At 55.7% G+C, this 24,200-nt stretch overlaps 2 protein-coding genes across 8 annotated transcripts; both read left to right on the top strand.

Annotated features, from left to right (window-relative positions):
* Window positions 1-393: 393 nt before the first annotated feature.
* On the top strand, window positions 394-8,400 carry ZNF205 (zinc finger protein 205). Of its 4 annotated transcripts, none has more exons than XM_059415540.1 (7): window positions 394-523; window positions 1,386-1,508; window positions 4,258-4,471; window positions 4,778-4,869; window positions 5,262-5,382; window positions 6,926-7,024; window positions 7,286-8,400. In XM_059415540.1, exons 2-7 carry the CDS (start codon window positions 1,452-1,454, stop codon window positions 8,326-8,328), a joined length of 1,626 nt encoding a protein of 541 aa, XP_059271523.1. In that variant the 5' UTR covers window positions 394-523; window positions 1,386-1,451; the 3' UTR covers window positions 8,329-8,400. The 4 variants fall into 4 exon arrangements, with proteins under 4 accessions (XP_059271523.1, XP_059271522.1, XP_059271526.1 ...); XM_059415539.1 differs by having other exon boundaries at window positions 6,923-7,024; window positions 7,286-8,397; XM_059415543.1 differs by lacking the exon at window positions 394-523 and adding an exon at window positions 3,968-4,087 and having other exon boundaries at window positions 1,418-1,508; window positions 6,923-7,024; window positions 7,286-8,396.
* A 2,822-nt stretch (window positions 8,401-11,222) lies between these two features.
* On the top strand, window positions 11,223-23,765 carry ZNF213 (zinc finger protein 213). Of its 4 annotated transcripts, none has more exons than XM_059415535.1 (7): window positions 11,223-11,546; window positions 11,696-11,769; window positions 19,186-19,701; window positions 20,385-20,508; window positions 20,690-20,760; window positions 20,958-21,081; window positions 22,155-23,765. In XM_059415535.1, exons 3-7 carry the CDS (start codon window positions 19,303-19,305, stop codon window positions 22,835-22,837), a joined length of 1,401 nt encoding a protein of 466 aa, XP_059271518.1. In that variant the 5' UTR covers window positions 11,223-11,546; window positions 11,696-11,769; window positions 19,186-19,302; the 3' UTR covers window positions 22,838-23,765. The 4 variants fall into 4 exon arrangements, with proteins under 4 accessions (XP_059271518.1, XP_059271517.1, XP_059271516.1 ...); XM_059415533.1 differs by lacking the exons at window positions 11,223-11,546; window positions 11,696-11,769 and adding exons at window positions 17,612-17,866; window positions 18,740-18,871; XM_059415534.1 differs by lacking the exons at window positions 11,223-11,546; window positions 11,696-11,769 and adding an exon at window positions 17,435-17,603.
* Window positions 23,766-24,200: the final 435 nt, after the last annotated feature.

Raw genomic sequence — 24,200 nt, 5'->3', positions numbered from 1 at the left:
ACTCTCCCCTGCTCACTGGCCTCAGGGCCTAAGGTGAAATCCAGGAACGTCTCCATGGGGACACCACAAGACCTCCAGAAGCCCTGTGTATCGAAGAGGACCATCGTGCCCCTCTCCCCAGGAGAGTGTCCTTCCTTCTGTGAGAACAGCTGCAGTGCCCTCTCTGAAACGTCAAATGTCAGAACCTTCCAGAGAATGTATTTCCCCGTTCTGGCATCCCTGCTTTGCTGGTTTCACAAGTGCACGCCAGGTAAAGTGATCGTGAGCGGGCAGTGAGGATTTAGGATTCACCTCCCGGCTGAGATCAAGTGCAGCCCCGCTCAGGACCCCAGACCCGGAACCCTCGAAGCCAGGAACCCTGTAGGGCTGCAGCTGCGTGGGGAACGGGATCTGGGAGGGACTTCCTGTTGTCCCTAATCCCAGTCTCCACCCGGCTCCCGGCCCGCTGCAGGCTGTGGAGTCTCCGTTCCCCGGGGAAGGGGGCCCCCCCACCGCCCGAGGTGCCCCCTCCGCCTCCGCCTCGGTGAGAGGGGCGCCAGGGAGGGTGCCTGATCCTGAGATCCTTGTGGGTGGTCAGCTGGCAGGAGGGGACGGGGTCAGAGGTGGAAGGCTTCAGGCTGGTGGGGAGAAAAAGGGGCCTGGACCCAGGTTCGGGAAGGGGAAGGATATGGTCTGTCCAGGTCCGTGAGGAGGATGGACTTGGCAGGTGGTTGCAGTTTCGGGCTGCTCAGTTTCTGCATCCCGGGCAGGGCCAAGTCAGGTCGAGCGCGGGGTGTGTGTATCCGGGGCCTGGGAGACGGTGGGGCCTTGATTCTCCCACGGAGCTGGCTGTGACGGGTGTGGCCACACCCAGCACCTGTTTATAGGATCTCTGCAGTCCTTTGGGCTCCTGATGGCAGGAGAGACAGACGCCGAGTCAGCCCTGACTTTCCCAACTGGGCCGCTCAGAGATGCAGAGTTCTGGCTTAAGTGACAAAGGGGACGATACAGAGTAGCATTCTGTTAAGCGAGGGACCAAAAACCATCCTAGGGAGTGAGGTCACTGGAAGGCAGCTGGAAGGTTTATTTCTTTCTTTTTCTTTTTAAGATTATTTATTTATTTATTTGACAGCGAGAGATCACAAGTAGGCAGAGAAGCAGGCAGAGAGAGAGGAAGGGAAGCAGGCTCCCTGCGGAGCAGAGAGCCCGATGCGGGACTCGATCCCAGGACCCTGAGATCATGACCTGAGCCGAAGGCAACGGCTTAACCCACTGAGCCACCCAGGCGCCCCTGGAAGGTTTATTTCTGATTGGGACCACGGGTGGGTCTGGTCCTGCGTGGGGGATTTTCACACTGCTTCAGAGGTACCAGGGAGACGCTGGCTGACTTCTTCCTGCTCTTCCAGGCTCCTGGCCAGAGCTGGCAGGGGTTGGCCAACGACTCAGCTGTGCTTCCTACCTCTGAGATAGAAATGTCTGCGGATGGCGGAGGCACCCGGGCTGCCCAGGACAAGGAGAGAGCCCGAGAGGTATGGACAGGGTGCTGGGTAAGGGATGCGTGCCCTGGAAGGACAGGGAGCAGGAGGAGACTTTCAAGGCAAGGTGCCTAGACCAGTGGAAGAGTTAGGCTCACCGGGGTGCAGAGCTGGTGGATGGGGGTGATGGGAGGTGGAAAAGGTGGTGGGAATCGACAGCTACCAAGTTTCTCTGCTTTGCCTGGTGAGTTCAGTTGTCATTTGGCCAAAGGCCATACAAAATAGCAGGGAGGCTGCATGGGGCATTCTCCTGGTGGGGTTCCTCTCCGAACGGTGTCCAGAGCACGCAGGGAAGCCTCAGTTTACCCTCCCTTCTGCTTTGGACCCCATCTCCATTCTGGGTCTAAGCACCTAGTCCTTCATGTACCTGTTGCCCACATGTGTAATTATACCCTTCGGTGGCGGTGGTGGTGGGGGCGACCAGGGCCATTGGGCTTGGAATCAAAGGAACATGAGTCACCTGCGGCCAGGTGTGTGACTTTGGGCAAGTCCCCTGCCTCTGGGAACCAGGTGTGTCATCTGTAAAACATCTGTCATGTGCCTGCTGTTCCCACAGGCTGTTCCAGGCGGTTGGGAGGCTCTGAGGTGGTAATTAGTGTAATACAGAAAATAGAAACATCCACAGCAACTAGAACCTAGGTCAGAGAAACCCTTAACACCTCAACTCGCATTTCCAGGGGTTGTAGGTTCAAATACAAATCAAGTGCAGATCTTGCTTGACTTGCGACGAGGTTACATCCCGATAAACCCATTGTAAGTATCAGAAGTTGAAAATGCATTTAACACAGTAACCTTCTGAGCATCATGGCCTAATCTCCCTCCTTCAGACGTGCTCAAAACACGTTAACATCAGCCCGTAGTCAGGCAGAATCTCCTCCCGCAAAGCCTCTTCCATAATGAAGTGGTGAGTACGACCGTACTGAAGGAGAAACACAGTTTGTGGGTCGTTTCCTCTTGTGACCGCGTGGCTGACCGGCAGCTGCAGCTCCTGCTGCCTCCCTCCCCAGGGACGACCGAGCTGCAGATCACTAGCCCAGCAGAGGATGCAAATTCAAAACCCAAAGTACGGTTTCTGTGGAATGGATATCCCTTTTGTACCGTCGTCGGGTCGAAAACTGGTTAAGTTGAGCCGTTGTAAGCCGGGGACCGTCTGTATCATTTTCGTACCGCAGAAGCACAAAGAAGCCCCTGCACTTTTTGCTTTCGCTTCCACGGTGCCTTTGTAACACCCAGTGGGCCTCACGCGTCCCTGACATTCTCTGCTGCTGTTGGAGTCCGTCAGCTCACACAGGAGAGGAGTAGTAATAATTATTGGCTCCACTCTGTGTTTATCCAGAATGTTCCAGAGCGCACAGCTCTTTCTCACAGGTTATCTGTGTATGAGGCAGAGCAGCTGAGTCTTGGAGGCTGCCTGGCCCAGGTGGCTCCCTGGCCTGAGGGTCTTTCTCTTTGAGACCCTAATGTAGATGGAGGTGGAGGTGGCACAGGGAGAAGCCTGGCGGGTCCCTGAGCTGCGGAGGCCAGTGAGGCCTCACCGGGGGCCTCCCAATGCAAAGAAAGTGACTTGCCCCAAACTCTCGAGGTTTGTGGTGCCTACTTGGGGCTGAGCAGCTAATGAGGGGCCGGCCTAGATTTGAACCCTGGTTGCCTGACTCCAAAGGCTCTTCCTCCCCATCCCAGGGGCTGGAGCTGGGGCTGGTGTGAAGTGGGGGGACACTGGAAGTGCCATGGCAGTGGGTGGTGCTGAAGGGGTGAGCTGGGAGGTTTTCCCTCTGTCGGATGGAGGCAGGCCCAGGCCATGGCACAGTTAGTGGTACCCTTGGGCCTTTTTCTCCAAAGCCCAAAACTCCACATTGAGTCAGGCTGGAAATGGCCCAAGGCCACATGATACCTCCCTGTCATCTCCAAGAAATGGTGGCTCTGGCGTTGACTTGTGAGTTGGCTACCCTTGAGTTCCACTTCTCGCCAAGCCCTGATGGGCTCTCTGACCTTGGGCTGTTGTCTGACCTCTGAGCCGGGATCACAGTGTCCTGTGTCTGTGTAACAACCAGCATTTATTCCCTCAGTTTGAGAGGCCGGGGTCACAGTGTTGGCGGGGCTCCCTCCCCAGCCTCGAGGAGGAGGCTCCTTCTGCCTCTCAGGGTCTGGCGGCTCCATGTGTCCTGCGGCTTCTGTCCCCCAGCTCTGCCTCTATATACATGTGGCTTTCTCTGTATTTCCATGTCTTTTCCTCTTATCAGGACACCAGTGATCGGATTTAGGGCCCAGTCTAAATGTGGGATGATTTCCTCTCAAGATCCTTAACTAACCCTGAGCTATGGAGCCGATCCTTAACTAATTACATCAGTGGAGAACTTTATTCCAAATAAGGTCATGTTCTGAGGTTCCGAGCGACATGAAATCTGGGGGGACACATTCAATCCACTGCACTCAGTTTCCTCATTGTTAAACAGGAACAGGCCGTGCTGCTGTGGGAGGCACGAGGCTGGAACTGAGAAGAGGCATCTGCCCCTCGCCCGACCCCGAGCCTTCCCTTCTTTCCTTCGTTCCCTGGCTGCCTCGGCCTTGTGTCGGTAAACCAGAGATGTGTGGGTCCCCAGGGCCAGCAGAAGGAAGCAAGGGCCGCTCTTCAGGCTGTGCCTTGGATCTGGGTGTGTGCGGCCCCTGCCAGGACCTTCAGGTGCGGAGCTCGGCTGGGTCTCCTGTTCTCTGCCCACGTACTGATGGGGGCTGTTGTTCCTAGGTTCTGGGCCATGGGCATCCTTGTCCAGAAATGCTTTCTGAGTCGGAGGAGATGGTGCCTTTGGGAGCCACTCGGGAGTCACTGCACATCAAGATGGAGGCAGAAGAGCCACACCCCGAGGGGGCATGGCAGGGGGATGGGGCTCTGGGAACGCCAAGCTGGGTGTCCCTAAGCCAGGGCTCTAAGGAGAAGGCTCTCTTCCTGCCTGGTGGAGGTGAGGACAGGGATGGAGAAGGATGTGGAGGGAGGCTCTTTGTGGGTGGCAGCTGTGGGGGGAGGTGGAGGCTCATAGCACAGGGGGTCAGGGCATGAGCTTTCCTGCCATGGAGATGCCCGGATGTCTGCCCACCTGCCCCTCAGAGGCCGCTCCTGCGCTACCTCAGAGCCTGCTGACCCTCTTCTTGGGTCGGGTTGGAGTGGATTTGGAGGCAGCTCTGGTGTCCCCTGGGGTCGGCTCAGGGGCAGCAGCGGGGCCCAGCAGGGTGAGGTGGCCGCCCTGAGGACCTCTCTGCTCTCTCAGCCCTCCCCTCCCCCCAGATCCCTGTGCTCTCTCGAGAGGGGCGGACCAGAGACCGCCAGATGGCTGCGGCGCTGCTCACCGCCTGGTCCCAGGTCAGTGTCCCCGATCAGGTGCACGGCTGGACGGAGAGCACAAGGACATGAAGGAGTGGCATCTCAGACGGGGCCTCGTTGTCTGGATCTGGGGGCTGGAGGAGGGGGGCGCCTGGACATCCTGAGCTTTGACTGTGGTGCCAGAAAGGGCCTTTTCTTTGTGTTTTATCGTCTGTGGTACACAACTGCTTTGTTTTTTACACCCCTCCCCCACCAAAAAAAAAATGCCCCCCTTGGGTGGCTGTCCTGTTTCACCGTCAGATGGGAGCACAGGCCTTGCTTGGGGCAGTGGGCTAGGGGCCAGGGGCAGGGGCGGCCCTCATCTTGGAGCCATTCCCCCCCCTCCCCGGGTGTCCCGGCGTGCCCTGGAGAGTGGGCATTTTGTGTTGCAGATGCCAGTGACTTTTGAGGATGTGGCTCTGTACCTCTCCAGGGAGGAGTGGGGTCGGCTGGACCACGCCCAGCAAAGCTTCTACAGGGACGTCCTGCAGAAGAGGAACGGACTGTCCCTGGGTAAGGGCCCGAGCCTGTGCTGGGGTGGCCACTTCTGAGGCCCGATGCCAGAGGTGGGGCTGTCCTGCCACCCCCTCCTCCCCCCATCTCGGGCTTAAGCTTCTCAAGCATCCACGTGGGCCGCTCTGTTCTCCCTGGTGAAAGACACGCGCTCTGCACTGACCTGGAGACCACGAGCCACTGGCTGCTCAGCACCAGAAATGTGGCTGGAGTGCCTGGGCTGATCCTTGATTTCCTTTTAACCGGTCAAGTTTGAATTGTCGTAGCCACTCGTGGCGAGTGGCCACTGCGCCAGGCAGTGCTGGCCTTGCGCTTCTGCTGCCCGGTCCTTCTGCGGTGTTGGGCTGCTCCTGCCACCGTCCTGCTCCTCCAAGCCCCACCTGAGAGGTGTGTGTGTGGAGAGCTTGGCTGCCTATCGGGACTTTGTGCCAGGGGATGGGGGGTCCTGGTGCCAGCTCATCTCTCCAGGCCCCCAGACCCTGAGCTGTCACATCCACCCCAAGGGGCCTATCCTCTCTTCAGACGGGCCTTGGGTCCCTCATTGTTTCTTATGGTAAATCAAGTCCCAGCACCCCAACTTCTCTGTTTCAGACCCTGTTTTTGTTGGCAGAATTGAGAGGAGCTTCTGGCGCTCATTCCTTCATTGCCATTCAGTTCAATCTGCCTGTTTGTCTGTCAGTACCTACCAGGGGCATACTTGCTGGTCTAGGAGAGCCAGGGACTTGGTGATTTCACCTTGACCTCGGCGGTGGGCTTCGGAGTCAGGACAGCTCACACCTTTAATTTCTTGGCTTTGCTCACCACCCATCGTAGCACTCCTCACGGCCCAGAGCGGCAGGCCCAGGCAAGTCCTGGGAGATCAGAGGGAACTCAGCACCCACCTGCAGCCCCACGGCCAGCCTCACAAGTGCCCGAAACCCAGGGGCGGGTCCCACACACTCCTCTCTTCCTGCATGGTGTGGTTTGGGCCGCTCTGCTCTCTGACTTGACCAGAAGCCCCAGGACCTTGCCCCAGGGGACTTGGCCAGGGGGCTGCTGGTCCCTGACTTCTGGGCCAACGGCACCCCTGGCCTCTTCTCCCGGGCCCTCCCCCTGGGCTTCGGTCCACCACTGTCCCTCCTCCAGGAGCCCTTCTTGCCCTTGGTCTGGAGAGCTGCGGGCCTGGAGACATTGCTGGGCCTGCACCTGGGGGCCTGTGTGACAAAGGGGGTTATCAGCAGCTGACCTCACCTGGCCCCTCTCCTTTTGCCTCTGGGGCTCATTCAGGGAAACAAGGTGGAGCCCACCTCAGCCCTGAGGAGAGTGAGTCAGGCAGTTCCCCTACAGTGCGCTGCCTATGGGGGGCTGGACTCCGGACCCCATGCGAGTTTTCAGCTTGTGTCTTTTATTTATTTATTTTTTAAATTTAGCTTGTGTCTTTCTACTCCATGTTTGCAGAGCTGCCTCCCCATTTCTGCCTCTTCGTTTGGGGGGGTTGTCTCCTGCTGTGCAGCCTGGGGGTTCCACAACTGAGCATAGCATCTCGTGTCTCTCTTCTCAGCAGGATTTCCCTTCAGCAGACCTCTCTGGGGCTCCCAGGGACAGGGCAAGGGTGAGGCATCGAGCTCGAGCCAGCAGATGGGAGATGACAAGGAGAAGACAGGTGTGTGCAGAGGTGACAGGTGGGCAGGCGCTGTGGCACGGGGCCGTGGGCTCCTTGCTGTCACTCCCGGGTGCCCCTTGTCAGCACGGGCTCTCTGTTGCTTGGGGTGCAGACCTATGCCAGGGACAGGGCTGCCGGTGTCCTGTCCTCTGCCGGGGTGGTGGCTTTTCCTTCCAGGGTCCTCGCTCTTACCTTCCTTTCCTGAATTCCCCTGGGTCCCTCACGGAAGTCTTTCTGTCTTGCTGGAAACTCTTTCTCCAGGAGCCATTGAGGCGGGCAAGGAGGAGCCGGCCCCATCCCTGGCAGCCCTGGGGGATGTGAAGGCTTCCAGAAGCAGGATGGGGAGAGCCCCGGGGGACGTCCAGCCATTTGGGCAGCAAACCGGCAGTGGCCAGAGCTCAGGACAGGCCAGAGACGGTGGGCAGCCGGGTCCCCTGCAGGAGATGCCGGCAAAACCGGCGCCACCCAACGCCAGCCTCACAGAGAAAGCCAGAGAGGGGTGGGTGGGGCCCCCCGAGAGCAGTGAGGAGGGCCTGGTCCCCGACGGTGACGCTGGCAAGAAGACGTACAAGTGTGAGCAGTGCGGCAAGGCCTTCAGCTGGCACTCGCACCTCGTGACCCACCGGCGCACGCACACGGGTGAGAAGCCCTACACCTGCACGGACTGCGGCAAGCGCTTCGGCCGCAGCTCACACCTCATCCAGCACCAGATCATCCACACAGGCGAGAAGCCCTACACCTGCCCCTCCTGCTGGAAGAGCTTCAGCCACCACTCGACGCTGATCCAGCACCAGCGCATCCACACGGGCGAGAAGCCCTACGTGTGCGACCGTTGCGCCAAGCGCTTCACCCGCCGCTCGGACCTGGTCACCCACCAGGGCACGCACACAGGCGCCAAGCCCCACAAGTGCCCCGTCTGCAGCAAGTGCTTCACGCAGAGCTCGGCCCTGGTCACCCACCAGCGCACGCACACCGGGGTCAAGCCCTACCCATGCCCCGAGTGCGGCAAGTGCTTCAGCCAGCGCTCCAACCTCATCGCGCACAACCGCACGCACACGGGCGAGAAGCCCTACCACTGCCTCGACTGCGGCAAGAGCTTCAGCCACAGCTCCCACCTCACTGCCCACCAGCGCACCCACCGCGGCGTCCGGCCCTACTCCTGCCCCCTCTGTGGCAAGAGCTTCAGCCGCCGCTCCAACCTGCACCGGCATGAGAAGATCCACACGACGGGCCCCAAGGCCCTGGCCATGCTGATGCTGGGGGCGGCGGGGGCTCTGGCTGCACCCCCACCTGCTCCCACTTAGGAGGCGGGGGGGAGGGGAATGCGCAGGGCAGCGTGAGAGGGGTTGTGGGAAGGGAGTGGGGGGTGCCGGCATGGGGCGGGGCATGGCAACACAGGAGCTAGGGCGAGGTGCGGGCACGCTGGCTACGAATTAAAGGCCTTGGAATTCCACCCACCACTTGTGCTCGGTCTCGTGGGGCCCTGGTGGTGAGCGTGGCTGAGGCATCCCTGAGTCATTGTCCTGGGGGCTTGGGTACTCTTCCCAGCCTTGACCTGTCATGGGGCCAGTCCAGAGCACCCAGAACTGAAGTCAATGAGCAAAGGCTTCTGGGCACAGAGAGGTTTCCAAACCTGATGCCAGCCAGCCAGTTGTGAGACCGTGGATCCGCGTGGAGGGGTGGCCTGCTGCTGTTGCTGGCATCACTCTTGGCCCCGGGGGCATGGCCCACTGAACCCAGCACCCTCTCTCTGCTCTTCCGTTTGGGAGCTGGAGCAGACCTGAGCCAGCTGGGAACTCGTGCTCTGCCGCCCCCCTGTCTCCTGTCTCAGGTACTGGACCCCTGTTTTGTGACTGGACATTTTCCATGCATTTCTACTGGGGCCCAGCTATAATCCAGTGAGGATTCCTCCCTTTGCTAGGGACCACTGTCCCTCCTGGTGCCTTCTGAGGCTGCTGCCAGTTCTCTCTGCTACTTTTCACCTCCGTGGCTTCTTTGTACATGTCCTTTATGATTTGCCCTACCTGCCCCTGTCTGGCTCTTTTACTCTTGGCCTTCTGCTTTTTGATCTCTGTACTTCTGTTTTCTCTTCTCTCCGCCCCCGCCTTTTTCCCCCCAGGGAGGAATGGGCTCAGCCTGCTTATTACCCAGGATTTGCAGGTTGGCTCCCAAGATGACATTTGGTTCTGACACTGACTGACCTTGAGGACACCCGCATGTGGGAGGCCATTGAGCCTCTACCTGCCTGCCTGGGTCACGGCGCTGGCAGGGTGGCTGCAGCCCAGGCTGGCTCCTGGCTCCCACAGGAGCTCGAGCAGGAGAGGGGACTGACAATAGTCATAACTGCTAGTTGAGGGGCCAATTGCCATGTGTATGTCACTTTTAGTCTCTACAACTCTGAGCAGTGGACTCTGTCCTGGTCTTATAGATGAGGAAACAGCCGAGAGAGAGCTCCAGGAACTTAGCCAACAACCAGAGAGCTGCAAGCTGGGGTTTAGGTCCAGGGATTTCATTGTGTAAAGAATACCCTGTTTCCATGCAACAACTACTGGCTGTCTGGTGCATGTTATGAGGTGGGGTGGTCCAAAAAGGATAAGTCAGATTGTTGATTCGATCTTCAGGGGTGCTGGACTCAGCTGAAGATGGCAAGTCGGAGAGCAGGTCATCAGCCAGATGCCAGGAAGCTGCTGACTAGTGGGAACCTGTGCAGAACTTGGTTGTGCTTGGGAGGTCTCAGTGGGATCTAGGGCCGGGTCACTGGCTGGACTGGTTGAATTAGATGGCAGTTCTTGAAGACATGAGAAAGAAAGCTGTTTTCTCCCTTCACCTTGTCTTCATGGCTCTCTGGTCACTCAGAAATGGAATTTCTCAGCTTGGCTCAGTGTAAGGGGCTGAAGGGGGCTTGTTCACCTAAAGCAGGCATGCTGCTTCCAGAAACTTGTTTTCTGATGAAAAGAGGCAAAAAGGACACTTATTAACTTGGTACTAGTTTATTTGCACTGTGGATATGCATTTGCTTCCTTGGGCTTTTTTTTTTTCTTTTTTTTTAAAGATTTTATTTATTTATTTGACAGAGAGATCACAAGTAGGCAGACAGAGAGAGAGAGGAAGCAGGCTCCCTGTTGAGCAGAGTCTGATGCAGGGCTCGATCCCAGGACCCTGGGATCATGACCTGAGCAGAAGGGAGAGGCATAACACACTGAGCCATCCAGGTGCCCTGCTTCCTTGGGCTTTTATGGCCAGGACTTGAACCACTGAGGTCTGTGGAGTGAGCCAGAGGGTTGGTTAAAGACTCCACTCTGGCCTCTGAGGAACTCAGAGACCTGGAGAAACTGTTTCCCCTTTTCATAGCACCGTCGAGAGGAACGTGATTCCAAGGGCCCCGTGAGTCTCAATCCACATTTCCCTAGAGACCCACTCAGAGGCCACCATTCTGGGATAGAGCTGGAGAGAACATTTTATGAATGGAACTTGGCAATTTAGGAAACATTTGGCAAGATCCATTAAGACAGTGGAGGGAGTGGAGATGCCGTGGAAGGGCCTAGGGTGTGAGGCCGAAGGGTGTTCGGGACTTGGGGGGTGATAGAGAGATAGCTGACTTCTGGGTGGACGCCAGGGAAGGGTCTTGGTGTCGCTGGCCTGCTTCTTCCCGGCTTCTGCTCTCACGGGACCTCCCAGCTTCGGCCTTGGAATGCCCCCAACTGGCTGCTCACGCTTCGCCTAAGTCTTCGCAGTCAGAGGGAGGGCGAGGGAAGAGGCGCAGAATATTCCTCGCGGGCTGCCCACCCAATCCTGTGCGCCCCAAGGCACCGCCCGGGTCCTTGCTGCAGGGGGTGAGGCCCCAGCTGGCCCTGCTGCCCTCCCCGGCCCGGGGGCTTCTCCCGCACTTGGGTGACTCCGCGGGGAAGCCAGGCGGTGACACTGGAGAGGGGCTCGTAAGAGGACGACCCTCCCTGAGGGTCCTTGCAGGGAGGAGGATGGTTTTCCGGGAGGCCCCGCCCCACCAGCTCCTCCCTTAGGCTATCAGGGAGCGGGGCGGGAAGGGGGCGGGGTCCAGCAAAACCGTCCAGTCACGACCCTTTTTCTCCCCGTCACTCCCCAAGCGGCACGGTTGCCCGGCAACATCCGAAAATCTCCGCTTTGACGCTCTGCGATTTCCCTTCTGCCCGGTGGCAGTTGCCGAAGAGGCCAAAGACGCGGGGCGGACTCCTGACTTCGCCAACGCCCTAGCTTTCACAGCGGGCCTTGGGCCTACCACCGAGATGCCGAGCCTCCTGCGGTCCTAGAGGGGACTCGGGAGAGCGGGCCGCTTCCGGTTTCGAGAGCTGCCAGTCCCGGCGTCTAGTTGCCGACTGGGAACTCGGGGAGCCGGATTCCCGCAGCCCTCTGTGGCCGCCGCGCTGGAGCTCGGCGGGCGCGCGGACAGCTCCCGCCGGCGTTCTAGCACCTTCCGAGCCCCGGAGCAGGGCCCGACAGTGGTGCTGGGGAGAGCCGGGAGGGAGACCGCGGTCCTCTTGGAGGGGTGAGGAGCTGGGGAAACGGAGGTGACCAGTGCGAGGGGAGTGGGGGTGGCCCTGGGGGCGTGCGGAGACAGGTGAAGGGCGGCGGGACGTGAAGTGGGACTTTGCTGCTTTCATTCATCCGTTTATCACATGAATGCCTGCCTTCCAGGTTCTTTGCCAAACGTTGAGGAATACGCGATGACAAAGCCAGACGAGGTCCTTGCCCTAGAGGCTTCTGGTCAGGTGAGGGAGACTGATAAGCAGATAAGTGACACACGTGGTTTTCAAGTAGAGACAAACGCCAGGAAGGAAGGAACGGGCGAAGCGATGGAGGGGGATAGGAACCGACTGTCAGAGCGGGCCGCTTTGAGGCGGGAACATTTCAGCTGCGACTTGGAGAATGACAAAAAGCTGTTTTACAAGGATTTGGGGGCAGAACCTTCCAAGCAAGGGGAGCAGAATGAACAAAGGCCCTGCCATGAGGAAGAGATTGATATACCGGGAGCTGAAATGACACCTCTGGTGGGTGGGAGGGAAGGTGAGAGGTGCCTGCAGGAGGCTGGCAGGGGCTCGGAAGGTGCTAGAAGGTGAGACTTGCCAGGGCTGTGTTCTGATGTTTCTCCTTGGTATAGGGCAGAGGATGGAGAAAGGGAGGTTATGAAGATGATCCAGCCTTTCTCATCTTCGTGTTCCTTTGCCAGCCTGTGATGTGTGGCCCGTCAGGCTTTCTTGCCTGGGTTGCAAAGACAGCACTCTGTGGCCTGCACCTCTGTCACCTCCTGGAGGACCCCAGTTTTTCTGTTTTCAGCTAAGAAATTTCCAGGCCAGTCATGGAGATTAATACTACCATCCAAACGGCCACCGACCAGAACAAGTTGGGTTCAGATGTTCAGGGGAAAGTGGAAAAAGTGCCTGGAGGGCCTAAATCCCAGCACCTCTCCTATACCGTATGCTCCTGTGGGCATGCCCCTGTGACAGGTTCCTGGCGATGGTCGTTCCCTGGTACTAAGCACTCACTACTGAGCTCTTCCTGCGTGTAAGAGTTAGTGCTGGGCTCGTTTACATCATCCTTATAGCAACCCTGTGAGGCAGTGAATCAGGATTCAGTTCCACACAAATAATAGGTAGGCAGCTTATGATGGAACTGGTGTGGCAGCCTGAACCCACAAAGTCAACAGGACCCTGGCTCTTCCTAGCCTGCTGCTGTACCACCATTCAAATGCTATCTCATATCCCAAAACAAGGAGTAGGATCTTCATACATGCTGGTTTTTAAAATGTAAACCAAATGGGAATACTATGTACAACTTTATCTTAATAAATCTGAAGTTGTAGATGAAAGGGATGATTTCCTAGAAAAGTGAAACTACCGGGATGCCTGGGTGGCTCAGTTTGTTAAGTGGCTGCCTTCGGCTCAGGTCATGATCCCAGCATCCTGGGATCGAGTCCCACATCCGGCTCCTTGCTTGGCAGGGAGCCTGCTTCTCCCTCTGCCTCTGCCTACCACTCTGTCTGCCTGTGCTTGCTCTCGCTTCTCTCTCTATGACAAATAAATAAATAAAATCTTAAAAAAAAAAAAAAGTGAAACTACCAAAATGTAGTCAGTATGACAAGGAAATTCTGAGTATCTAATATCCCATGAGAGAAATTATAAAAATAATTACTTTTATGTTCTGTTTTTTAAAAGATTTTATTTATTTATTTGACAGAGAGACAGTGAGAGAGGGAACACAAGCAGAGGGAGTGGGAGAGGGAGAAGCAGGCTTCCCACCAAGCAGGGAGCCCAATGCGGGGCTCAATCCCAGGATCCTGGAATCATGACCTGAGCTGAAGGCAGACACTTAACGACTGAATCACCCAGGTGCCCCTATGCTCTATATTTTAAAGCTTGTTTATTTAAGAGAGAGAAAGAGTGAGCACAAGTGGAAGGGGCAGAGGGAGACAGAGAATCTCAAGCAGACTCCATGCCAAGCATGGAAACTGATGCTGTGCTGACTTCACAATGCTATGATCAGGACCAGAGCCAAAACCAGGAATTGGTCGCTCAACTGACTGAGCCCATGCAGTGCTCCTAATGTTCTTTTTTTGCTTTATTTTTTTCAAAATTGCATTTATTCATTTGAGAGAGAGCACAGTGTTGAGGGGGAAGGACAGAGTGAGGGGAGAAGTAGACTTCCTGCTTAGCTGGGAGACTGACTCAGGGCTCCATCCAAGGATCCTGGGATCATGACCTGAGCCAAAGGCAAAGGCCCAACCCTCTGAGCCACCCAGGCACCGCTGTATTCTATTTTTTTTTTTTTAAGATTTTATTTATTTATTTGACAGACAGAGATCACAAGTAGGCAGAGAGGCAGGCAGAGAGAGAGAGGAGGAAGCAGCCTCCCTGCTGAGCAGAGAGCCCGACATGAGGCTCAATCCCAGGACCCTGGGACCATGACCCGAGCTGAAGGCAGAGGCTTTAACCCACTGAGCCACCCAGGTGCCCCCTTGTGTTCTATTTTTAATGAAACAAAACAAAACAAAACACTTCTTACTAGGCAGTAATCTCATTAGGATATACACTCTGGTTGTAATAGATGTTCAGTACAGCAGAAGTTTAAACATGGTATCTATTTCTTTCTCACATCACTGCCTGGGTATAAACCCAGGCCTAGTTTGGTGGCTCCACAATCATCAGGAGTCCAGGCACTTTCTGTCTTACTGCTTCGATACCTCTGGGTATTACTTAAGTCTGCATGGTCTGTGTCCAAATTCCTATTAGCACCTAGGAAAAAGAGAATAGGAAGACAGGACCCATCCCTTTCTAGTAAAATACATATATCACGTCTGCTCACATCTCATCACCTTTAATTTAATTACATGGCCATGCTTAGCTGCAGGAGAGGCTGGGAAATCCTTATTCTTATTTTTTTTTTTTTCTTTTTAAGACTTTATTTGAGAGAAAGAACAAGCTGGGGTAGGGAGGGGCAGGGGAGAGGGAGAAGCAGGCTTCCTGCTGAGTGGGAAGCACTACATGGGGCTCGATCCCAGGACCCCTGAGATCATGACCTGAGCAAAAGGCAGACAGTTTAACCGACTAAGCCACCCAGGTACCCCTACTCCTTATTCTGAATGGCTATGTGCCTGTTGAAAAATTCTTACTATAGGAGAAAAGTGATATTAGGGAACAGCTAGTAGTTCTTTTGCTGCAAATGAGAATAAATGCTCCTTAATATGAGCATGGATATATATCAGAGACACAATGGGTAACTGTAAATCATTAAAAGTATTTTCATGAAGCAAGAGAGTTATGTCTGTTGTCCTCAATTTTTTACACTGTTTAGAGAATTCTGTACTAAGAAAATAATGAGTATAAATTCTGGAAATGAATATAAATTTTCCAGAAAGAAAAATTAGACTTTTTCATTATTTATTGATTATATTTCCTAGCTAGAAAAAGAAATACTTTCAGGAAGAAAAAAAAAAAAGAACGAAAGAAAAGAAGTACTCTTGGGTGGTCAGTTTCCATGTAATTGAATGCAAATAACTTGTCATTTACTGGCACTGGCCAATAAAATATATGGTAAGTGTGCCAGTTATTAATTTATTATTTCTCAGCCCACAATACACACATTTTTCCCGCTTTGTGGTACTAGAGCCTTTCTCCTTTGCCAGCCAACTTGATGTTAGCCTTTGCCAATAGAGGGCGACAGAAGAACAATCTAAGACTACACTTAGTTAAAAGGGGACTTTCAAGTTCCTTTTTTTCAGTGCGTTTTCCAGGGGACCAGCAGAGGGAGCCTAGGAGCATCCATTTCAGCAGTGGTCCCAGAACGTTCTTGACTCACACCCTCCAGCAAATTGTTAAAGCAGATGCTGGAAGGTGGATGTTTGTATAAATGACTTGCAAATACAGGAAACTGGAAATCGTCTAAATGACCCAGAGTAAGGAACTTTAAATAAAATTTGGGGGATGCCTGGGACTCAGTCAGTTAAGCAGCTGCCTTTGGCTCAGGTCATCATCCTAGGCTCTTGGGCTTGAGTCCTAAATTGGGCTCCTTGCTCAGCTGGGAGCCCGGTTCTCTCTGCCTCTTCCTGCCACTCTGCCTGCTTGTGCACTCTCTCTCTGACAAGTAAATAAAGTCTTCTTCTTCTTCTTTTTTTTTTTTTAAGATTTTATTTATTTATTTGTCAGAGAGAGAGAGAGTGAGCACAGGCAGACAGTGGCAGAGGGAGAAGCAGGCTCCCCAAAGAGCAAGGAGCTGGATGTGGGACTCAATCCGAGGACGCTGGGATCATGACCTGAGCCAAAGGCAGCTGCTCAACCAACTGAGCCACCCAGGCGTCCCTAGTCTTAAAAAAAAAAAAAAAAAAAAAAAAAAGTAAATAAATAAAATAAAAATTGGAACTTCGATACTATGGACTACTATGCAGCCTGCAAAAAAGTTGCATTTTATTTGTACATGGTGATACAGAAAGATACCATTTTTATTTTTTTTAAAGATTTTATTTATTGGGGCACCTGGGTGGCTCAGATGGTTAGCATCTGCCTTCAGCTCAGGTCATGAGCCCGGGGTCCTGGAATTGAGCCCTGCATTGGGCTCCCTGCTCAGTGGGGACCCTGCTTCTCCCTCTTCCTCTATTGCTCCCCTTGCAGTAAATAAAAAAACATTTTATTTATTTATTTGGCAAAGAGAGCACAAGCAGGGGGAGTGGCAGGCAGAAGCAGAGGGAGAAGCAGACTCCCCGCTGTGCGGATAGCCCAACATAGGGCTCAATTCTAGGACTCTGGGATCTATCTGACTGAAGGGAGACTCAGTAGCCCTAGAGATATCCTTGATAGACTTTTGTGTCAACAAAACATTACTTACCATAGAATTATTCCAAATTTACACTAGAAATATCCATAGAGGTAGAAGTGTAAAAACAGACTAAAATAATAATGTTCACTTCTGAATGGCCTTAATAGGAATATATTTTTACCTCCAGTTATTTTTGCCTTCAGTTAGTCAGCAAATACTGTGCCAGGCACAAATCTAGATGCTAGGAGTAGGGCAGTGAAAACGCTGACCTCACGGAGTTTATAGCCCAGTATTGGGGGACAAATATTACACAAGTATGTCAGGTAGTGCTAAAAGAGAAAAATAAGGTAGGGCAGAAGCATGGCAGGAGGCTGTTCACATAGGCTTAGGGAAAGCCAGTTGGAGGGAGCGACATTTGAGCAGATCGAGGGTGCTAGTTTTGTGGATACAGATAAATTTTCCGTACTTAATTCCGTACTTGCATAATCAAATCAAAAGACATCGCTTTATATTTCAGGAAATATGTATTTCCTGAAATACAGATATATATAGCCTTGTATATATCTATATATAGATAGGTATAAATAAGATAGCCTTATATAGAAATACAGCCTTAGATCTCCAGGTAGAGAAGAGTGTGGGAGCAGGTACAAATGCATGGGAAGGAGAACCCAGAGCTCCCCCACCGCCCCGCAGACGAAGCTGCTGGCGGGCGACCGGGGGGCTCCCCGGGATCAGGGTGACCGCGTGCGGCGTACTGCCACAACACTCCCGCCGAAGCTCGGGTGGGAAGATCGCCGCAGGAGGCTCCGCGTCCTTCGGGGGACTGCATTTCCCAAGAAGCTCCACGCCCCGCTAGGCGCAGCTAACGACTTCGGCGAGGACGGGACCCAAGAGGCTGGAAAGGAGTACCCCGGAGCCGAGCCGCGCGCATTCAACTCGTGGCTGGGCCAGATGCCGTTTCGGCCCACCAAACCAGCCATGGCTTCCCCTTTTCGCCTTTCACCGACCGGGGTAGGGTAGAGAAATAGGAAAAAACGAGTTTAGAAGCTGATCTCAGCTCGCGGGCATTAGGTGGGCGCTGCTACCTCCTGATTGGCCAACTCTGGGAATTCTCCTCGTTCATTGGCTATCCGTCAGGAAGAAGGCGGACTCAATGGGTGAAGGGCTTTTGGGGGCGTGTAGTTCGAGTGCTTCTTGCGGCGCATGCACTGTGTGGTTTCCCGGCGAGCCTCGCGCGAACTTCCGGCGCAAGAACCTGGAGACGGAACTAAGAACCCCTGGACAGTTGTGGGCGGTGTGTATCCTGGGGGCGGGCCCGGCGACGGGGGCTGCGGGGCTCCGAGGTAGAGCGCAGGGCTACGGGTAGCAGGGGCCGGCGCCTCGAGACAGAGGCCGAAGGGGGCGCGCGCTGCTAGGAAGCGCCGGGGGTGGGGTCGCCTGCGCCCGCCTTGCCCGCCCGTCGCCTCTCAGCGGCGCGCTGGCGAGGTTGCTGGGGTCGGAGCGCCGGGCTCCGGCCGGTCCACGTTCCCGCCCGCCGCGTCCTGCCGAGCGACCCTGGTGAGTCCCGGGCCCTCTCCGAGCGCAGCCTTCTTCTCGGTCACTGGAGGATGAGAATGGAGCGCGTACTTTTCAGGGGTGTTGTGAGGAGTAGGATAATAAAGTAAATAAAGTGCTTAGTGTGTAGTAGAGAAGGACTGGAAACAAGCTGGGTGCCTCTCTTGGGTAAGAACCTAGAGCGCATTCACACTTTGGAATCAACCAGAGCGGCTGATGAAGAAGCATTGTTAGGTGGGAAAAGCAAGATACAAAATAGTACGAGCAGTAAGACCTCGTTTCTGTAAGCACACAAAACCACTTGGTTTTCCCCGTTCCTATGGATACATTTCCAGTAAATGGACAGGGAAAAGTCCAGGAGGTCACATGTCATACTGTTAATGGGAGGGGGGTGCAACTGCCCTTGGAAGGGAGCTCCTATTTTATGTTTCTGTGTTGTTGAAATCCCCCGCATTTTATTATAACACTCTGTGTCACTTTTTTTTTTTTTAAAGATTTTATTTATTTATTTGTCAGAGAGAGATCACAAGTAGGCAGAGTGGAAGGCAGAGTGAGAGAGGGAAGCAGGCTCCCCGCTGAGCAGAGAGCCCGATGTGCGACTCGATCCCAGGACCCTGGGATCATGACCCAAGCCGAAGGCAGCGGCTTAACCCACTGAGCCACCCAGGCGCCCTCTGTGTCACTTTTTTGTTGTTGTTGTTGTTGTTGTTGTTGTTGTTGTTGAAACAAAAGAGCAATTGAGGAGAATTTCAAAATACATACTTTTCAGGGCTATTGTAAGAAGTATGGAAGGTATAAATATGTGTCATTCATTCGTATGTACCTGTGGATAAATAGCTTAGCCTGGTGTCTGTGAGCTCTTTGCCGACACCCCAGGGCCAAGATGTCTTGGAATTCAGAAGTTTTCAGATTCGAGGAAGGTAATCTAGCACACATGGTATATCAAGCAACCCCACCAGAGGAACCTACAGCAATACTCAGTCATCCAATGTGAGACAGAAACACATGGTAAGTACAACTTAGCAAATATTTACAGGCTGAAGAGATACATAAATATTTTTGCTGTAAGCTATACGAACATTTACCTTGAGGGAGATAAGTGGAGATTATGAATGTGGTCACATCAGTAGGCCAGGTAGTGAACACCTGGGAGTTTTGGATCTCAAAGCCGAGGATAAGGGGCTGTAGACATGTGTTGGTAGCACAGAATCACATGAGCGAGGCCTAAAGAAGACTTCAGAGCCAGGAGAGGACAGGAGCAGGCTGGCTGGTGTTTGCTCATGTATTCCCCGCCTGACCCCTGCATTTTGCTCTTTTCCCAGGAGTACCTGTCCAGATGCCCACCCGGCTGCCACAGGGGATCCCTCTGGGAGACTGAAGGGCAGGCGGCTCCCAGGCCCAGGTTGAGGCCAGCCAGTCCTGAGCTTTAGACCAGAGGAATGGCAGCACCCCCAGAGCCTCAGGATGAGGCCCCTGGGGAGGGAGAGGGGCTGCTGATTGTCAAGGTGGAAGATTCCTCCTGGGAGCAGGACTCTGCCCAGCAAGAAGATAGCAGGGATTCTGAGGCCTGTCGCCAGCGCTTTCGGCACTTTTGCTATAGGGATGTGGGCGGGCCCCATGAGGCCTTCAGCCAGCTCTGGGAGCTCTGCTGCCGCTGGCTGCGGCCAGAGCTGCGCACCAAGGAGCAGATCTTGGAGCTGCTGGTACTGGAGCAGTTCCTGAGCGTGCTGCCTGGAGGCGTCCAGGGCTGGGTCCGAGATCGGTGTCCAGGGAGTGGAGAGGAGGCCGTTGCCTTGGTGGAGGTCCTGCAGAAGCAGCCAGTGAAAGCATGGCCGCAGGTAAGGGGCCCCTCTGCACCTGGCTGGCACCTGGCTACAGAGCGGTGGCCATCTCCGTAGAAACAAGTCCTCCAGGGGTGGTGGTGATGCAGAGCCAGAGGAAGCAGCAACAGGAGCATGTCATACAGGTGTTGCCTTTCTGAAAGACACTGTCCAAATGAATCTGGTTTCTTTTTAGTGGCTTTGGAGGGTGGTCCCAGTAGGACCAAAGGGGGCATGCTCCAGGAAGGCAGTTTGAGCTCCACGCTGGTTCTACAAATACAATGTTCTGCTGTAGTCCAGGCCTTGGGGATATAGTCATGTGTAATGAGAGCAGCAGAGTGGGTATGAGAAAGCAGCTGTCTGTGTGAACTCTGCTCTCTGAGGGGTGTTGGATTCTTGACCTTGGGGAAGGTGCTAATGAGTGGCTGGGGTGTGGTGTTCCGCCCTGGGTGTGGAGGTCTGCCCTCACAACCCCGTACTCAGGGGCTCTGTGATTTGGCCTTGGGGAGCTCTTCTTGCCTTGTGCTTGATTGGGCACACAGCACTGCCTGGTGTCACCTTCTCTGGATTTTTCTGGGACCCCATGTGGATCTCCTTCCCCACGTCCTGAGGGACGTGTCCTGTGTCTCCTTCCCAGGGATTAAGCTCTGTCTCCCCCGTCCGGTCTCGGTGCTGATGAGCATGTTGTGGTCCCCGCACAGGAAGTGCCCTCAGAGGAGGTGGAACCCGAGGCTACAGTCCAGGGACCCCAGGCCAGGGGGCTTCGCATGAAGGTGGGGGCGCGAAGCTGGCCTCCTGCACCTTGGGAGCAGCACAGCTGTGGTGGTAAGTAAGCTTGTAGGCCCCACATTGCTGGGCAGGGGCCTGGCTCCTTCCCGAGCCTTGTGCTGAGGGTAGCAGGAAGGGTATTTCTGTTCCAGAAAGCCTAGGGATGCGTGTGCATGTACACATGTGAGATCTCACTCCTGGCCGGGGCTGGCGTCTGTGAGCCTCTGTTCTTCTTCAGCCCAGCTTCCCGCTCTTAAAGAAGGGAGAACCAGAGAGACAGCCGACACCTGCTTTGCCTCTGAGGCCCACGTGAGTTACCAGTCCGTTTGTCCCCTCTGAGGCCCTCGGTGCCATCTTGAGTCCCTAAAATGGACCTTGTCTTTTCATTAAGGCCTCTCCCAGCTCTTTGCTTGGACTCATCCTGTCCCCCATCCCCAGGGGTGCTCCAGAGTGCTAGTTCTGAGCCAGATGGTTTGTTTTTGTTTCTGTTTTTGATCTTATTCAAGGGACCTGTGACATTTGGAGACATTCCCTTCTATTTCTCCCGGGAAGAATGGGGCTCTCTGGACCCTGCTCAGAGGGAACTCTTTTGGGACATAAAGCGAGAGAACTCCCGGAATGTTGCTCTGGGTAAGCAGTGGGTGCAGACTGGACCCTTGGGGTCCTTGGCTCCTCTGAACTAGAAGTAGCAGCTGTGTCCCGGTGACAGAGGGTGGGGGCGGGCAGGCCATACACCCGCAAATGTTCCTGTTGGAATCCTCAGTCTTCCTACCTCCTCCTTAGCTGGCTGGAAAGTGGCTTTCGCTGGGTCTTTTCAAGAGCCCTGGGTGATTTTCCCTTCGTGTCAGTGTTCATTTTTCTCGGCCTGTGAGTGTGTGTTTCCATATGGTGGGTGCTCGCCCCGAGTCAGCACTGTGCCGAGCTCTCATTTGGGCATTTTCCTGTGATTCTCACCACCTGCTGCACAGAAGTGTGGTCGTGGGTCACAGACAAGGGATCTCAGAGAGGTCAATGGACACTGAAGGGACTGAGCCGGGACTGTCCTTACGACAGCCCACGAAGAGGGGCTGACAGTAGGAGTGAAGAGGGGCTGACAGTAGGAGCACTGAGCGTCCATGTGCCAAGGCCTGGGCCCTGCTCTTCGGAGGCCGCCCTCCTGCAGCTCCTGTCCCCACTAGAGCCTTTCTGACCCCTGTTTGGGGCTTATCTCGTGGAATCCTCATGACCCAGCGGACGGGCTAGGATCATTCTCTGTGCAAATCTGTTGTTGAGTTTAGGGGATAAGAGCTTGTGGAATGTGAGTAGCCACCTAGGCGGAACCCATGTGGCTTCTCAGTTTCTGGTAAGAAATACTGAGGGTTTGGGTAATTTATAAATTACCTGAATTTATTGTTTCAGCGCTTGAATAGCCAAGGTTCAGAGCATGGGATGTGGGGTGCCAGTGTGGATATGGCTGTGGGAGGTTGGGCGTGTGATTAGTAGGCATCTATACAGGCAGGATCGGCCGACTGGATCCCCTTGCCTCCGCCTCAGAAGTGTTTCTCTGTGGCCGTTTTGTCATGTCCCTATTTTATGGCAAGGAAACTGAGGCTGGGGTCTGTGCAGCCCAGGGCTTTCTGGACCTGAGTCCTGTTTCTGCCTCGCCCCAGCTCTGGTGCCAGAACCCAGTGGAACTGAAGAGGCCACCCCCTCTCTGCTTGCAGGTTTGGGGCTCCGGAGCCACAGGGAGCAACCCGGGCTGGAGGAGTCAGTGATGGCACCGGGGGGCCAGGCCGGAGACGGTGGCCGTGGCACCGGCCATGGCGACGTGACTTCGTCCTGGAGCCCCAAGGAAGCCGAGGCTTGGGAGGGCGAGGCCCGGCCGGGGGCGCCCCTGGGCCGCGCGGTGGGGGCGCGCAGGGGGCGGCCGCCCGCGCGGCGGCGGCAGCTGCGGGACCTGGCGGCCGAGAAGCCGCACAGCTGCGGCCAGTGCGGCAAGCGCTTCCGCTGGGGCTCGGACCTGGCGCGCCACCAGCGCACACACACCGGCGAGAAGCCGCACAAATGCCAGGCGTGCGAGAAGAGCTTCCGCAGCTCGTCGGACCTGCTGCGCCACCAGGGCGTGCACACGGGCCAGAAGCCCTTCTCCTGCTCCCAGTGCGGCAAGAGCTTCAGCCGCAGCGCCTACCTGGCCGACCACCAGCGCATCCACACGGGGGAGAAGCCCTTCGGCTGCAGCGAGTGCGGCAAGAGCTTCTCACTGCGCTCCTACCTGCTGGACCACCGGCGCGTGCACACCGGTGAGCGGCCCTTCGGCTGCGGCGAGTGCGACAAGAGCTTCAAGCAGCGCGCCCACCTCATCGCCCACCAGAGCCTGCACGCCAAGATGGCCCAGCCTGTGGGTTGAGGGCTGGCGAGGGCCGGCGTGGGGCGGGTCTCCTGAGGGTGAAACAGGCACTGCAGCCCTCCTGGGCCTCCATCTGGGCTGCCTGCCTGCCCTGCCCTAGGGCCTGCCCCCCACCCCTCCCAGGGAGTGGGCCCCCCCCCCCCCCCCCCCCGGTACCTCATGGCCATTTCCCTTCTTCCTTCCTGGGGCCGCAGCACATTCCTTGCCCGTGGCCTCTGCGTGGGAGACAGGCTGTGCCGTCAGGGAAGTGTGAGGACTGGGGCAGGGCCTGGGGTCCTCCGCACTGCCCTACCACCCCCCCCCCCAGCCTTGCTGGCCCGCGTGGCTCTTTGTTCCCTGCCCTGTGGGCTGAGTCTGTGGGCCTGGCCCTCTGCCCTTCTAAGCTGTGCCTTGCACTGGGTGTGGAGGACAGGCCATGACCTGTGGGATGCTGCTGGGCTCTGGGAGGGACAGCCTATCCTGGGGAGGATCTGGGTCTTGGGTATGGCCACAGGGGGCTTTCCAGCCACATCCCCTCCCATTTCTAGGCCGTGACCGCTGGGTCCTGAAAGGAAACTGGCTGCCTCTGCTCTTAGCCTACTTGCCCCCAAGCGAGTCCCTGAGCGCACTCCCAGGCCAGTCTGGTGAGGGTGGTGGCAGCTCCAGGGATGGGAGGCCCACACTGAAGACCAAGGACAGGGCTGCTGGAGGCTGGCTGCCCCCGGCGCCCCCCCCACCAGAGGTGTGGGGTTCGTGATACTTAACACTAGCACTCTGTTAGCGCTCAGTCGCTGACTCCCTAAGCACTGCATTCCGTGCTGCAGGCCACAGTGTCTGCAGATAGGTGACAGCAGGGACCCACCACAGGCTCTCTGAAGGAGCTCGGCTCTGCTGGTCTCCAAAGGGCAGGCAGCAGAGGACATTGAATAAATAATGGAATCTTTCTCTAGGCTGATCTGTTCTTTGTGTGGTTGCTGGGCGGGGGTCCCGGAATTCACACCTGTCCAGCTCCTGGTTTGGGGGTGCTAGTGGCCCTGGCGTGGGGTGGTTGCCTGGTGGAGACCCATTCTTGGCTTCCAGGTTGTCTGGGCCCCAAAGTACCGGCGGGAGTCTCAGAACTCTCATCAGCTTGTGTCAGCCGAGGACCGGGGGCAGCTCAGGATGGGACAGCTGGTGACACCCCTCGCCACCCCGGCAGGACAACAGGAGAGCTGAGCAGGTCTTCACCGGGCTGCTCCCTTTCTTCTCAATGGCAGTCTGAAGAAACAGGCTTGGGTGCGAGGTGACTGGGGCGGGCAGCACGGTGGCTCTGGCTGTTCAGGGGGATCCAGTACTCCAAGCGGGTCCCGATGCTCAGATCCCTTAGCTGGAGAGGATGGCTGTC

Source organism: Mustela nigripes, chromosome 11 (assembly GCF_022355385.1).
Source record: "Mustela nigripes isolate SB6536 chromosome 11, MUSNIG.SB6536, whole genome shotgun sequence".
Taxonomy (NCBI): domain Eukaryota; kingdom Metazoa; phylum Chordata; class Mammalia; order Carnivora; family Mustelidae; genus Mustela; species Mustela nigripes.
This window is presented reverse-complemented; position numbering and strand designations above follow the sequence as displayed.